This window comes from Vanellus vanellus (genome assembly GCF_965231255.1).
Source record: "Vanellus vanellus genome assembly, chromosome: 13".
NCBI classification, from domain to species: domain Eukaryota; kingdom Metazoa; phylum Chordata; class Aves; order Charadriiformes; family Charadriidae; genus Vanellus; species Vanellus vanellus.
In genome coordinates this window covers 17415214-17430929 of record NC_138918.1, presented here as the reverse complement: position 1 = coordinate 17430929, position 15716 = coordinate 17415214, and the positions used below count along the sequence as shown (strand labels likewise).

Genomic DNA, 15716 nt, shown 5'->3' with positions numbered 1-15716 from the left:
TTGCTGAATGAATGTCTCCCTAGATAAGCAGTAAAAGGCACATAATTCTTCCTGTCTTCCTTCTTCCAGTGTGATAATGTATGTTTGGAATAAAACACTAACAATTTTCTTATTGTGACTGGTTGTGTCCTTCCAGAAATCTAAGCAACAATAAGATCAAGGAGATCCGAGAAGGCACATTTGATGGAGCTTCAGGAGTGCAGGAACTGATTCTGACAGAAAATCAACTGGAATCAGTGCATGGACGAATGTTTAGAGGCCTCACAGGGCTAAAGACATTGTAAGTGCAAAGACCTGGCTTTCTCTGTTCCTCTGTAAGTTGAGGAGTTGGGAGTGCTCAAGTTCAGCAATGCCTGCTAAAATATCTGTTACTGGACAAAAAGCTGTAGGGCAGGGTCTTGTATCACTGTCATGAAGTCTTCAATATATTTCTAGTCCTGGGTAGGTTTGAGATTTATCTGCTATTTCTGTTAAAAAACACGTTTTCAAGAATTTCAAGAGTAACATGATGGTGAATCTGTCATGGGTCAAATTTGGGCACTTTTAGTCGCTTAATACTTTTATTATTTTGTTATTTCCTATGGAAACAAGGCATGCAGGAACATGTTTGCTGTCTATTAGTCCATCCTCCCACTCCGCCTCCGCCCAATTGTTGGTCTGCTTAAACCAAACCTCTGTGTAGGCTAGGAGCCTAAAAGATTTTTAATATCCTACGAGCTATATGAAATCAGGAGGTAGGGAGAGAAGAATGACTCAAGTTATTGCTGCCACCGAAACAGGTATAGGTAAGCAACTTTAAGGCAGGCAGAGCCAAACTGTTACAGGTCCTGCTGACAAGAAGGTCTCTGGCCACTCGCTCTGCACCAGATGTAGTAGCCACAAGCTCTGCAGGCTTTGGACTAGCCACAGCGTGCTCTTTCTGGTCCATACCAATTACCATAAAAATTATGTGTGGGTATACTATTAATGTGATTGTGGTTGGGGAGAGCGTGAAGGAGACACGGAGCCCAAATGCATAAGAAATTGGTTTGGTGTTACTTTTGTGCTTGGACGATCTTTGTAGTTTATTTCTGAGAACTAACACTTACACATAAACTCATAGCACCTAACACTATTATTTTTTCATGTTAAAAGTTACATTGGGAGAAGGATCCCAGACAAGATTTCAAGATGGTGTTTAAAGCACCCCATCCGCCATCCTGAGAAGTAGTCAGGAACTAGGCTTCTGGTGACAGCAAAGACTCATGCCAGATGACATGTGTGATCTGTACGTGAAAAATACCACTCTTGCAGAGTCTTCTCTCCCGTAGAAAAAAAAACACTTGACTAGGTGGATGCTGTCGGTAAATAGACTTTAGGAATCAAAATGCGATTTAAAATCTGCTATTTATTCATTAGCAGCAAATACTTCTTATGTTGCAAAGTGTCATGGCACAATTGCTTCAGTCCTTACTCAAGTGTAAAAGAAAGCCCAAGTTTCACTTCAAGGACTTTGGCCTGTAATGACAAATAGGGAACTTTTCTTTTGCTGTTCCTTTAACATTTTTTTCCTGTGGTTACAGCCATCTGTTCTTTAATGTATGCACTTTACTAAGGGATTTGGAAATACTGTCCATAGATACTAAATTAATTTTCATACTGTAAAGCAGCCTGTGGCAGTGCTCCTAAACAAAATTGAGCATTTTTTAATAAAAAGATGCTTAACATTCAAGCTATCCTGCTGACCTGACCTACATTTCCCCCTAGCTGATAAAGCAGTCTAAATATACACAGCATGATATGAGGATCTGTAAGTATAATTTTCCTTCAGGAAGTGCACACAGTGCATGGTGAACCATGATACAAAACCAAAAGTTTTGGCTTGAGGGACATATATTTCTATGCATTAATTGACTTTTTTGAGCATTAAAATTGTGATCTTTTACAAAGAGGCCACATCGGACAGGGTCATGGTCCAGTTTTGAAAAGAAATGTAATAAATGTAATGAATCGCTGTGCAAGATATATTGGCATCCAAATTCAGTCATGCCGTCTTGCAGTACTACTTTACATACAGAATTGAGTAAAATGTTCCTACTGCTGCTAAGCCACTAAGGGCCTTACTTCTCATATTTACTACCATATTCATTTTAAAGCTTGTGATCTTGACCTGGCTTTCTGGCAGCTTAGTACTCCACGTGTAAGGTGTGTGTCTCTGTGCCCTGTGATAGTTTCACCCCAGTTGCAGTACCAAAACTATTGAGGCTGTAGTACCTGTGATGGTAACTGTACGTAGGGAACAGTAATGTAAAAGCAATGTAATATTCAGGTCTTAAACACTGAGTGTTTGCGATTACGTTATGAATTTCTTCCCAGCCATGTCTAATCCCTCTTTGGTGTTTTTCAAGTATCTGTTGATGTAGCATCTAAACGCCCAACTGGCAGATACCAATCTGAGATTTAAATCCAGACTGCTAAGGGAGTCTGAATTTTCATTGTTCGCTGCATGAATTTGATACCACGGAATTAACCCTCCTCAATTTGGAGGATCAATTCACTGGAACAGCAGCATGACCTGCATATAATTTGTGGATTTTTGGTAGTATGCTTTAATTACTGAATAATTTTTCACCTAAGTAGGAATATCACAACTGTGTAGTGTTGTTTACAGACCCAGATGTTGATTGGCATGCAGTATTACAAATACACACGAGCCTTTTTTGCTGTGGAGTGAAACAAGATACTAGAGTCTTTCAGATTAATTGGGCTTTATCATTGAGTTCATTGTTACCATAACAACTGTGAGGCATGTATCTTCCAAAACAGCACTGATTCATCTGGTAGAAGCACTGAGCAAAGACCATTTTATAGGACAGTTACTGCCTTCTGTCTTGTCAATTAATGATTACAATCACATTTCAGAGCTTGTGTTAGGTCTGGAAATCTTTCCTAAGCTATTCCTTGATTTCTGCTGAGGATGCTGTTTCCTTCCATGCTTTTGCAGTGTGGATTATAAAAAACATCCATGACAGTAGTAGAACTAATGCAGCTAGTATTGTTGTTGTCACACATTTCTGGCAGTCTTTCTCAATTGATCTCTGAAATACATCTTCACTTACTCTCAGATATTTACTAAATAAAGACTTTAGTTTTTATTTCAAGTTTGCCACTAGTCATAATTTTAATTGCATACTACTTTCAGATGTGGAGCTCCCATCAGCCTCTAATGTTGTGTGGAAGAAATGCGTTTTAAATTCGTGAGACAATGTTTACATGAGTCTAGCCCTCCCATAGCTGTATTGTACTTCAGCAATCCATAAAAATAGAGTAGAGTGCTTGCCAAAGCATCTCTTGCTGCCCTAGGTAAAGGACCTCCTGTCCTGAAATTATATCCTGTCCCAGTAGTTCCTGATTCCCTGTTTTAATCCTTGCAGGATGCTGAGGAGCAACTCTATCAGCTGTATAAACAATGACACCTTTGCTGGACTGAGCTCAGTGAGGCTTCTTTCTCTGTATGACAATCACATCAGCACTATCACCCCTGGAGCCTTCAGCACATTGGTCTCTCTGTCTACAATGTAAGTTATCTTTCTATGGTACGAACATGTCATGATGCTGTTATTCCGTGCTTTCCTTTTAAGAAGACAACGTTTGAGTTTCAAAATCAAAATTCACTTTGTTCATATACGGAGAACATCCTTTAGGGAAAGAAAACCCCATCCTACTGAAATCACAGGTTTGGAGCAGTCAAGGTGCGGTTTAGAAAAACATTTTAATTGCTTCAGCTGGAGTGGCTGAAAAAACTTTGAGGTTGCCAGCCTCGGGCAGGATGACTGTGTTTTGCCGTGTCATAGCCTAGTGCAGTGCACAGTAGAAGTTCATGTAAAACAATCTCTGCAGATGCAGAAGTGCATAGCTTATCGTACACTTTAGCTCCCTGAAGCTGCTTTAGTTTCAGTAGAGTCTAATTTTGTAAGAATAACTTTCTCGCATTTCAGTTAAATTAGTTCAGTATCAGAAGAAATCTACTAGCTAATGCTCAGATTTTCCAGAACAGCCTAAGAGGACAAAATACTAAAGTCCTACTGAATGTGAATTTGAAAATCCTAACCTAAGTTTTTCTGATAATTCTCTTACATTTCTCAATCCTTCTTTGAAGTATTTCCCTTGCTTCTTAAATATGTTTACATGCTTTTTGTAGTGTGTCCATTTTAATAAAGTACAGACTGATAAATATGGAAAGAAAGTCTGCTCTTTGTTTCCAGCTGTGAATGGGGACCCTGATGTTGCTGTTAATGGAAGTTGTCTGCTGAATTCCCTTCACACTCCCCTGAAAATACATCCTAATTGTCCAGTCAAAATAAACTATTGGTGCTATTTCATTTCAGGTTTTGAAAGCATTCTCCATCATGCTTGAGGGAAGAAAGAAGTGTCGAATCTCAGCTGTTTTGTCGCTCACACTTTCATTTTCTTGTTACATCTTCTCACCAGCAAATCAGTTAGCATTTTGGCATTAGCTTGATGCAGCCTAAAGAACCCAGGCTTGTCTTCCATTTACTTTCTGTAGTCCCAAAAGCTTCCTTGAAATTGATGGACAAAGAGAGAAACACAACCAGATTATTTTTATTGACTGTTTTCAAGTCACTGGTCAAAGCGAGTGGTACTTGCTGAAAGCTTGTTCTCACTGTGCTGCGAGCCGTGCCTGCCAGCTTCTCGCGCAGTTCTCTCTGTGCTTCCTTCTGGGGATCCCTTAATAGCTGTGACTCTGAATCAGTCTATAAAGTCCCTGCATTGTTTGCATAGAAGCATCGCCGGTATGTTTCGTTAGAAGATAGCCCATTTTCTTCTTTTTTCAGCTGTGGATAAAGATTATTACGATTTCTAGCAACAGCAATTAAAGCTGCTGCTAATTAAAATGCATTACTTTGGCACTGACTTATAGTCATGTTGGTTCCTAGCTGTGTCTTGATGAAAAAGTTTGTTCTTTGACACATTTTCACTCTGTGCTTAATCTACAGACAGTAGAAGGTGTGCTTTTGACTTGTTTAGACATTGGTTTAAGGCCATAGTGATATTTCACATACAAATGCAAAATTCAGATGTGTTCATTTCCTAGCAGTACTTCATTGGAGGTGGATTAATTAGATGACAACAGATAGTATGACTGCTTTTCCTGTTCAACCCACGCTTTGTGAGTTAATCGGGTATTGTAATGACTTATTTTTGCATGTATTAATGTGAGCCAGAAATTCATACAAAGTGTAACATTTCCATTTTTATCATGGCATATCTACAGCACTAAAAAATATTGCTCCTTTTGTTATTACTCTTTGTGAGTCAGCCTCATTGATGTTATCAAAACACGGGCAGCTCTGAAAATAATGCCCTGATGAATGGTTTTCAATAGAGGAAGAAGATCTATTTTGTAAGTTATTGGTAAAAAAATAACAGTTTTTTATTTTTTACTAGTCAAACTAGGTACTGTAGCATCCTAATTTGAAGTGTGCTTGCACTTCTGCATACACAGAGTTCTGTCAGTCCTTACACAGTCAAATGGGCATATTTGGAAACAGAACTGGTTTTCCATGTATTACTATTATGATAGCATGGAACTAATGCCAGAATGATAACTGGTTCATCAGAATGACATGCAACTATTCTAGTATAAACTTAACCTGCATTCCAGGATATATTTTCAACCTAATTTCAACAATATCCAGATGAGTTTCAGCATGTTCTTTTAACAGGTCACTAGAATCCATTTAAATAGTTAATATTCTATGGCTTCTTTGCAATTTTTAAGAGACACTTGTAGTAAGATATGAATATTTCATTCCGTAAGTCTTCTATTCCCTCTTGATTTTAAAAATATGTCTATGTCCTTGAGTAAACACTTCTGAATTTAATGTTAATATTACATCTTTGCTAAAAGCTTCAGTGCTTCATTTCTGTTTGAGTGGTTAAATCACTATCGTACGCGTAGGAACTGTGATTACTAATTATGAATTTTTATAACAATTTGTCTGTCCGACATTACTGTTTGTGATTTGAGAACTCTACTTGAATAGCTAGATTCCAAAATAAAGCTTTTGCAAATAATTGGCCTTTCCAGACTTTCTATTGCTTTTCAAGTGAAGTAAGAAATCTCTTGTCCCGTGTGATACTTTAGAGAGAGCCTTGATCTTACATTTTTTCCAAAAGTTGCATCACAGTCTTGCCATGGAAAGAACATGTATGTAGGGACATGTATGAGCTTCATATTACATTAGAGCAAAAAGCAAACTGCTCTGCAGTTGGACAAAGGATAAAATTTAGGTGTTGCTAAAGTGGCAGGAGGAAGTGGGGTAATGCATGACAAGATAAATTTATCCCTTATTACCCAGAATTATTTGAATTTCAAAACAGTATATTTGTTTATTTATTTGTTAATTTTATATGTAACAACTAATTTCTTTCTTAGTTCCTAAGAAGACCATCATCCAAATTGTAATCCAAGGATTTAATATATTTTAGCTCTTATGTTAACCTGTGTTTGCCAAGAAGAAATTCAGGGTTTGTGGATAGTTACTGCTGCTCAGCTATTGAGCAGTAACACATTAAGTCATAGAATCATAGAATTGTCTAGGTTGGAAGAGACCCTTGGGATCATCGAGTCCAACCATCTACCCTACTCTACAAAGTTCTCCCCTACACCATATCCCCCAACATCACATCTAAACGTCTCTTAAACACATACGGGGATGGTGACTCAGCCACCTCCCTGGGCAGTCTATTCCAGTGCCCAACCACTCTTTCTGTGAAAAATTCTTTCCTAATGCTCAGTCTAAATCTGCCCCTGGTGGAGCTTGAAGCCATTCCCTCTTGTTCTGTCATTAATTACCTGTGAGAAGAGACCAGCACCAACCTCTCTACAGTGTCCTTTCAAATAGTTGTAGAGAGTGATGAGGTCTCCCCTCAGCCTCCTTCTCCTCAAACTAAACAGTCCCAGCTCCTTCAACCGCTCTTCACATGATTTGTCTGCTAAGCCCTTCACCAGTTTCGTTGCCCTCCTCTGCACTCACTCCAGCACCTCGATATCTCTCTTGTATTGAGGTGCCCAAAACTGGACACAATACTTGAGGTGTGGCCTCACCAGTGCTGAGTACAGGGGCACAATCACCTCCCTGCTTCTGCTGGCCACGCTATTTCTAATACAAGCCAGGATGCCGTTGGCTTTCTTGGCCACCTGGGCACACTGCCGGCTCATATTCAGCTGCTTGTCAATTAGAACCCCCAGGTCTCTTTCTGCCAGGCAGCTTTCCAGCCACAACCCCCCAAGCCTGTAGCACTGCATGGGGTTATTGTGGCCCAAGGGCAGGACCTGGCACTTGCCCTTGTTGAAACTCATACCATTGATGTTGGCCCAGTGATCCAATCTATCTAAGTCTCTCTGTAGAGCTTCCCTATCCTCCTGGGAATCAACACTCCTGCTTAACTTGGTGTCATCTGCAAACTTGCTGATGATACACCCTATGTCCTTATCGAGATCATCGATAAAGACGTTAAACAGAAATGGTCCCAAGACTGAGCCCTGAGGCACACCACTTGTGACCGGCCACCAGCTGGATTTAAATCCATTGAGCACCACTCTTTGGGACCTTCCAGTCAGCCAGTGCTTGATCCAGCGGATCGTATGCTCATCCAGGCCGTGCGAAGCCAGTTTTTCCACAAGAATTGTATGGGGGACAGTATCGAATGCTTTTTGAAAGTCCAGGTATACAATATCAACAGCCTTTCCCTTGTCCAATATTCTGGTTATTTTGTCATAGAAGGAGATCAGGTTTGTCTGGCAGGACCTGCCTTCCATAAACCCATGCTGACTAGGCCTGATCCCCTGGTTGCCCGTTGTGTGAGTTTTGATGGCACTCAAGATGACCTGCTCCTTGACCTTCCCTGGTATCGAGGTTAGACTGAAGGTCTATAGTTACCTGGATCCTCCTTTTTGCCTTTCTTATAGATGGGTGTTACATTTGCCACCCTCCAGTCCACTGGGACCTCCCCAGTTAGCCATGACTTCCTGTAAATGGTGGAAAGCGGTTCGGCGAGCATGTCTGCCAACTCTTTCAGCACTCTTGGGTGTAGCCCATCTGGTACCATAGACTTGTGTGCATCCAAGCGGCATAGCAGGTCACTGATCTCTTCCTCTTTAATCGTGATGCTCTCATTCTGCTTCCCCTCCCTGTCTCCTAGCTCTTGAGGCTGGGTGTCCAGGGAACAGCTAGTTCTAGTCAAAGCAACCTCTCTCTGTAGAAATGGATAACTACTATTTTCATGGGAGCATTTTGTAGATTGAACATTTGAAAGTTTCTGAAAGTTTTTCGTATGTCCTGGTAAGATGCTCTCTAGATGTGCAAAATGTTCTTCACATTCAGAGCTGCTGTTTTTCCAGAAACCTGATTATGTACACCTGCTGTTTGTTTCCCATTGTGGATTATTTCATTCTAAGGATTTGTGTCACGGAAGTTGTTCTGTGAATATGATCTCACTCTCTTCCATCAGTGGAACAAATGGCCTTTGAAGCATTGGTTCACTTAGCATTGGAGGTTTAAACACTGTGTTCATGCCAAAGTATGTCAGTATGGAAAATACCCAAGGCATCCTGCATGTGGTCCCATTATGGATTAGAGAAAATGGAAAGCAATTCAGAAGGAAAGTAACTAGAATTACAGTAATGCTTTCAGTGCTTTTCTGCACATTCTGTCTGAAAGCTCCTATGTAACCTGTTCATTTCTCACCTTTATACAGCAGGTTAGCCTTGCCGTTGAATTCCAGTCAGCGTGAAGTAGGTTGAGTGTTTTTATTATTGAACATTATGCCGAGTTTTCTCCCCTCCCAGTTCTCCCTCTACACAATGTACAATAGTCTGTGCTAGATCTACACACCCGGAGCTCCAGGCTAATGCAGTGATTGAAGTTTGCTTTTTTACAATGCGGAGAGCAGCTGTAAATCATATTGTGGGTATGGGATGTTGGCCTAGAATCTATATAATTTAGGAATTGGTTTGGGTTTGTTTTCTTGCTGCCACACCTCAACTGTGCCATATGTTTCTGTCTTCAGCACTATTGTTTTCTGAAGGAATTGCCTGGCTGAAAACCTAATGTGATTTTCACTACGTGTTTAGGTTTGTAAAAGTATGTTGCAAGTGAAGACTTACAAGGTCTTCAGCTAGTACACCTGCATTTGAACTGTGTGTTTCTTTAAGGCCTTAGTTTTTTCATCTTTAAGATATGCTATGCTTTAGAGAAATTTCATTATCATTCTTTTTCTGTACTGCCAAAATAATAACTCTCAGACACATTCACGTATGATGTGAGAATTCCATCAGTGTTAGTTTAGATACTTTGTTTTCCATACATGGGGCTCTGACAGCTCATTTTTCTTCGATGAGGCAACCTCAGACTATTGATTCTCCCTGCCTTTGTCCGTAAGATAGTCAGCCTTCTTTTTTCACCAGGGATATCAGCCTCTCCTTCATCTGAAGTTTAGTCATAGCAAAGCTTATACGCAAATTATGGATAGGCGTTTCAGTACAGGACTCCAGAAAAAAGGTTTTTTCCAAGATTCTCAACACTAATTCTAGTTAGCTTAGAAAGGTGGTTGCTTCAAATAACAATCACCTTACACTCCTTTAATTCAAAGGATCACAACCTATTAAGAAATAGAAATGAATAATATCTTTTCTATACTATGTTACAGGTGGTCAACTGAGAAATTGCTATACATCTATGTTTTCATGGCTTGACAACAGAATGGATAGGGCTTTCCTCTTTTAAACGCTGCTAACCCAAGCTACAATAAGAATCCATCCCTCTCACGGGGGCTGTCAAATGGTTGCTTTGCGTTCTGCACACCACAGTACCGCAACTAGGCTGCAACTTTATTTGAAAAGTATTTCGGGACCTGTAGCAAGATTTGATGCAGACCTCACAAAGTTCACAAGGCAGTCGAGCAGATGCTTTTCACTACAGATATGCTGACCTTAGAAGGCATCCTAAGAAGTGGCTCAAGCTGACAGTGCTGCTTTATATATGTACGTAGAGAGTGCTATCCTTACTGTTTCAGCAGGAAACCCAATTTCAGGTTGCCAGTGGCTCCCACCTGGCACTGGTTTGTATGGGCTGTGACCCAGGCAAGTGGAAAGCATGAGTGTACTGGGACAAGGAAGAGTGCGCTAAGCCAGCTTGGCCGTACGCACAGGGAGTGGCATGTGTAGGTCTGTGCTGAGGGCTAGCAGTGCTAAACTTCTCCATGGTGTTACCCGAAGTAACGACGTTGAAGATCATACATATGTGGGTACAGTGTGTGAGGAGAGTTTAGACTTGGGTGTGAGCTGTAGCTTGGGTTGAAATCCACTATAAATACAACCCTGGCAGTGATGTAAGTATGTCTAAATAATAGTTGTAGCAGTAAGTACTTTGGTTTGTAAACATATATATACACATATGCAAATACATATATTTTAATTACAACTCTAGTTCTAGTATAAAACCTGCATAGAACTTCCCTGATCTGTAGAACAGAGGAGGATCTTGCAGAAAAGAGCTTGGACTTGGAACCCATCATCTCTCTGTAGGTATTTCAGTATTTCTGTATGTTCATGTTATGTCTTGTTCTGTTTCAGTAATTTGCTGGCTAATTCCTTTAATTGTAACTGCCATTTGGCCTGGCTGGGAAAATGGCTGAGGAAGAAGAGGATTGTCAGTGGAAATCCACGCTGCTTGAAACCCTTCTTCTTAAAGGATATACCAATCCAAGATGTAGATGTCCAGGATTTCACCTGCGATGGTAAGAAAATCCAATTTGATTTGGCATTTATGATAATGTTGGCACCTCTGTGAGGACCTCCCTTCCTATCAAGTAACACCGCACGGTAAACATTTCAGTTTAGTGCTGAGGAAGACAGCCGTCTAGAGCTGAGGAATTTATTTTTATTCTTGATTTCCGGTTTCTGAATTTCTACTATCTACACCTAAATATAAGAATGAATTTATTATAGACAAATGCTCTGCTTTGTATAATCCTAGTATAATCCCGGCCCTTCCTCCCACTTCCTTATTCATACACTTAGTTAACACTCTGAAGCCAGTGGGAATGGTGCTTGCTTGGAAAGTCTTTTAGTTTTGGATACTGTTCAGTTTCACTAATAACAGGTATGAAATACAGGGAAATGAAAAAACTTAGATATCATTTGAAATGACTCAGTAATGCTTAATGCTTTGCTGGGTCCATATAAGTTTAAAAAAAAAATATCCTGATGTTTCTTTTATTCTCCAGGTAGTTCTTTGTCTTCTGATCAAGCAGATTTTAGAGAAAATAATACAGAGAAAAACTGACTGATGAGTGCCCTGCTGACTTGGCTTGTAGGCTGTGATTGCCTGATATGCTGTAGCTGCAGTTAGTCTAAAGAGACCGTAAAAGTGATAGAAGTTTCCTACATAGAGTAGAAATTAATTCCTGTCCTAGTCGAGCAATCTGGCAACAGGCCCGGGTGCTTGGGCTCAGAGCTCAAGGCATTCAAGTTTAGTCATTAAAGAATAATTCGCATTTAGTTTGGGAGGAAAAAAAATAAATCCTGGTCCACAAAATGACATTCCACACCTGGGAGCTTTCTCTATCATACAGTCACTCAGCCAGCCAGGGTGCATGGAAGGTAGATGGTGGCAGGGTGTAAAACACAAAACATAGGGGAAAATTGAGTATGCTGAAGAAACATGCTCTTTCTGCAGGTTTATGAGACTTTGAATTTTGTTTCCGGTCAATAAGGTCATTAAGCTCAGCTGGGGAGAAAAAGGAAAGACAAAATCTTCCCTGTTCTTCTGTAGGCTGGCCGTGCTTCTCCATCCCTCTGAATACTAATGATTCCCTGCCCATACATTTATGGGTAATTTTGTTATCTTGTATCAGGGCTTCCAGTCTTATTCTTTAATCTCAATGCTCTTGGGTACATCCAGCAGAGAGAAAAAAGAAACAGATCTGTCTCAATTAGTCCTTGTATCAGTTTAAAAAAAAAAAAAAAAGCGGCACATAATGACAGCTGGCTGCGTGCTCTCGGATTGCAGCGCTGTGTCTCCATGCTGGTCAACTCAGGCTGTCTGTACTCACCAACAGTTGTGTGGTTCCTCTCGCTGTCATATACAGAATGTGCCACCAAGTGTTTCCTTTCATATACATCGTGATACTGTAGCATGCGTTTGCCTTATGTTTTGCAAAGCCTGTTGCTTTTGGGGAAAATCCATGCTTTAATGCTCTTAACTTCAAAGAGTTGGTTTCTTCTGCAGAAACCCTATTGTTCTCAAATTACAAGATTTAATCTGCTGTTTATGGACCTTTGAAACCATTTTTGGAGAAAGTAGATATCTTTATGTGTGCACAGATGGATCGCCAACAGTTGGAAGTATGCTGCTCAGTTTGTTGTTTGCCTGGTTATCCTTGTCAAAAACAATGAGGTTTTACAATTCAGATGATAAATGAAGTGCCAGGCTGACTTTAAAAATTAAAAGATTAACATCTAAAAGCTGAATTTAAAAAAAAAATAAAAATCTTCCTAAAGCGGTGTAGATAGTGAATATCATCTGTCTAGATGAATTTAAGGGCAATGTTCTGGTCAAGTTCTCCATTTCAGCTAGTACATTGGGAGTGGAGGGAAGATTTGGGATTCCCATAACTAATTTAACTGTGATTTGCAACATTACAGAGAAGATACTCTTTAGAAAAAAAAAACACCATTTGTTTAAAAATATTGCTCTTCAGTTTTTGAACTGATGTTCACGTTGCCTAAAGAACCTGAGTGAAGGCAGGTTGATCCAAAGCATTGGATCTACTTTAAAATATTATGATGGTTACCATGGATTCAGGGATGTCCCTTCTTGGTCCTTGTAAGCAATTATCGTCAAAGTGCACGGCTTTGGGCTGTAAAGCTGACTTCCTCATACTCAGTTTCTCTCCCTCTGCAGGTAATGATGAAAGCAGCTGCTTGCTTACACCTCCTTGTCCTTCCCAGTGTACCTGTGTGGACTTGGTGGTACGTTGCAGCAACAAAGGGCTGCGGATATTGCCCAAAGGAATTCCCAAAGACGTGACTGAGCTGTAAGTTACCTTTTACATAGCTTCTTTTGTGATAAGTTAATGAAATTACATCATAGTGAGGCTTTGTAGGTCCTTGGGGAGTTTGCCTTTGACTTTAGTGACTGGTGTTTTGTGCTTCGGTGCTTTCCGTATGTTTTGGCTGTTATTTTTATACTTATTTGTCCCTTGACTTGAATACATTGCTCTGTAATGGGAACAGAGTTTATCTGTCTGTGTACCCATTAATGCTGTGTGTAGGGAACAAATGCATATATCAGTATCAAATAATCCTGTAGTGCTTCTGAGAAGCCTAAGCTCACAACAGGCAGTTTGAAAGGATGATGAAAATATGTTCCTGACTTACGCAGCTGTGAGCTAATTATCCTCTGAGGAGATTAGAAAAAGGAAGCCAGTGGTGGAAACAAACGATGAATTCTTTTCTCCAAACCTCATGAAATGGCTAAAATAACAGATAATTTGATTAAATTGTGAAGTAAATTCATCCTAGTTGAGCACCATCTTTCTAGTTGTCTTTTCATGTACCCCTTGCTATGGCTTTATACTGCATTTTGGTTCTTTCCATGGAAAGAAAATACACTGGTGGAACTGGTTGGCTTAAACAGTTGGCAATGGAAATATTAAGCTTTTCCCCTTTAGGTCCTTATTCAAATCTATCCCAAGTGAGTCATTACTGAAACTTGTTACAATCTCATCAACATCTCTATGTCAACGTAATTGGTTGAGTTAGTTGGGATGTCCAGTGAATTTTGTGATGAATTACAATCCAATTCTGCTACTTTTTAGTATCTAGCGTTATTTTTACCACTTAGTAACAAGGCAACTGATGACTGAGATACACATCTCTCTACTCCCTTCACAGTGAGAGAATGGGGTTTGCAGTGTTTTTACCAGTGTTGTAGTCAAATACAAGACTTCGTTGCTGAATGAGGAGTGTACTGAAAGTGTAGCGGTAACTCAAATTAACATGGAAATTTTGCATTAATGAATACATCCTTGGAACACTGTTAGCCAGGGCATGGTTAATAGTGGTTTGAATGAAAAGCCAAGTCCTGGCCTCTATTCCCTTATATATTGCCATCAGTGATAAAAAGTCTGCCAGGTGGTTTCTGCTCTGTTCTTGTTCAGGTTTCATTACATTCAAATATGACTTGCCAACAATAAGATATCACAGATGTTACTTTGATTTCCACTGCCACACTGAGGAATTTTTATGTTTAAATTTTGCATATTGAGTTTTACTGATACTATCTGATGCACTGACGACATAACTTTCACAAAAAGCGTGAAATTAATCTCACATTCTTGAAAACTGCTATATTTCTTAAGCTATTTTTTGGCAAATGAGGCAATAGCCTGGTACTGAGCAGTTTGAGTTCACAGTCGTTTACGTGACTGTCGTCTTCAGTAGGAGCCTCTTGGCTGTGCAAGCCTCTAGTTCGGCTTTCTGCTTTCAATCCAGAAATGTGTCAGCAGAACACAGTCAGCCGCGGACTGGCTGGCTCTGAATATTTCATGTTCTGCAAATATAAGCTTGAATCTGTCCCAGCTGTCTCAAAATTCAATCCTGATCTCACTCTCCTCTCAACCAACATAAACTGGGCTCCTTATTTGTATCTAGACCAAAAGACGAGCTGCAGGTACTGAAGATAAAAATTCAATGCTTATGGAAACTGTGACAAGAATGAAATCAATAAATAAATTAAAAAATCGATCTTGCTTGCCTTTTTTCTGCTTCCAGATTGAGATAAAGATGTTGCCCATAATCTAGAAGGGGCTATATCATATAGGTCCCAAGTTGCTAGTGTGAACTTAAGTATTTTTATTATTCTGTGGTTGAGAATTGTCATTGCGGCTATGGTAAGCAGCATCTCCTGTGGAACCCCACCTCTTGCCTCATTTTGAGGACTGCTAAAACTTGACAGAACTTGACAATGCCCAAAAGCTTTCTGGGCACAGGGTGGAAGAGCTTTATCCTGTTCAATGTATTTAGACTCCTCACACCAAAATACCCCCGTTTCTCTAGGGCAGTCCTGGATGCCTTGAACTGTGTCCTAAGGCTGAAGTATCTTCTTAAAGCGGTTTTGTTTCTGTGCTGGCAGTGGATATCTGTTTAGCAGCTGAAAACGGAAAGCACGCAACTCACCTGCTGCAGAAGCTATCACGGCTTTTGCATGGCTAGAGGGAGCCACAGCAGTCTCCAGGGCAGGGGTGCCTTCACCTCTCTCACTGGTACAGTGCTCACAGGTGCTCAGATAGATCTAAAAACCCTTCCCCCGTGTTACCGCAAGCCGCGCTGCCTCCCTCCCCTTCCACGCCCCCATGTCAGAGGACTCTGGGCAGTGTGCTGGGGTCTCCATGCTCCCACCAGGCACTCGCACAAAACCACGGTCACCGAGGACCGGGGCGTAAAGAGCCTCTTGTCCTCGTAGCGCCCATCTCCCTGCTGCAGGAGGCCTGAACGGTGATGTGATGCAGGGGAGCATTTTAGTGGAATTTTTATGAATGCACCAGTCTGACATTTATAAACTTCCATTATCGATGTTTTCATTTACGAGGCATGTTAGCTGCAGTGCGTTTTATTAAACTGCAGTGTGGTTTGATACAAAATGGTT

At 40.4% G+C, this 15716-nt stretch overlaps 1 protein-coding gene across 1 annotated transcript in view; it reads left to right on the top strand.

Annotated features, from left to right (window-relative positions):
* SLIT3 (slit guidance ligand 3) overlaps nt 1-15716 on the top strand; it is a gene marked incomplete at its 5' end in the record, with an annotated part of 534750 nt that overhangs the window by 419440 nt on the left and 99594 nt on the right. Inside the window, 4 exons of the mRNA XM_082489776.1 lie at nt 137-280; nt 3414-3557; nt 10640-10803; nt 12972-13104. Of these exons, the coding sequence (XP_082345902.1) occupies nt 137-280; nt 3414-3557; nt 10640-10803; nt 12972-13104 (585 nt within the window). The remainder of the gene's footprint in view (nt 1-136; nt 281-3413; nt 3558-10639; nt 10804-12971; nt 13105-15716) is intronic.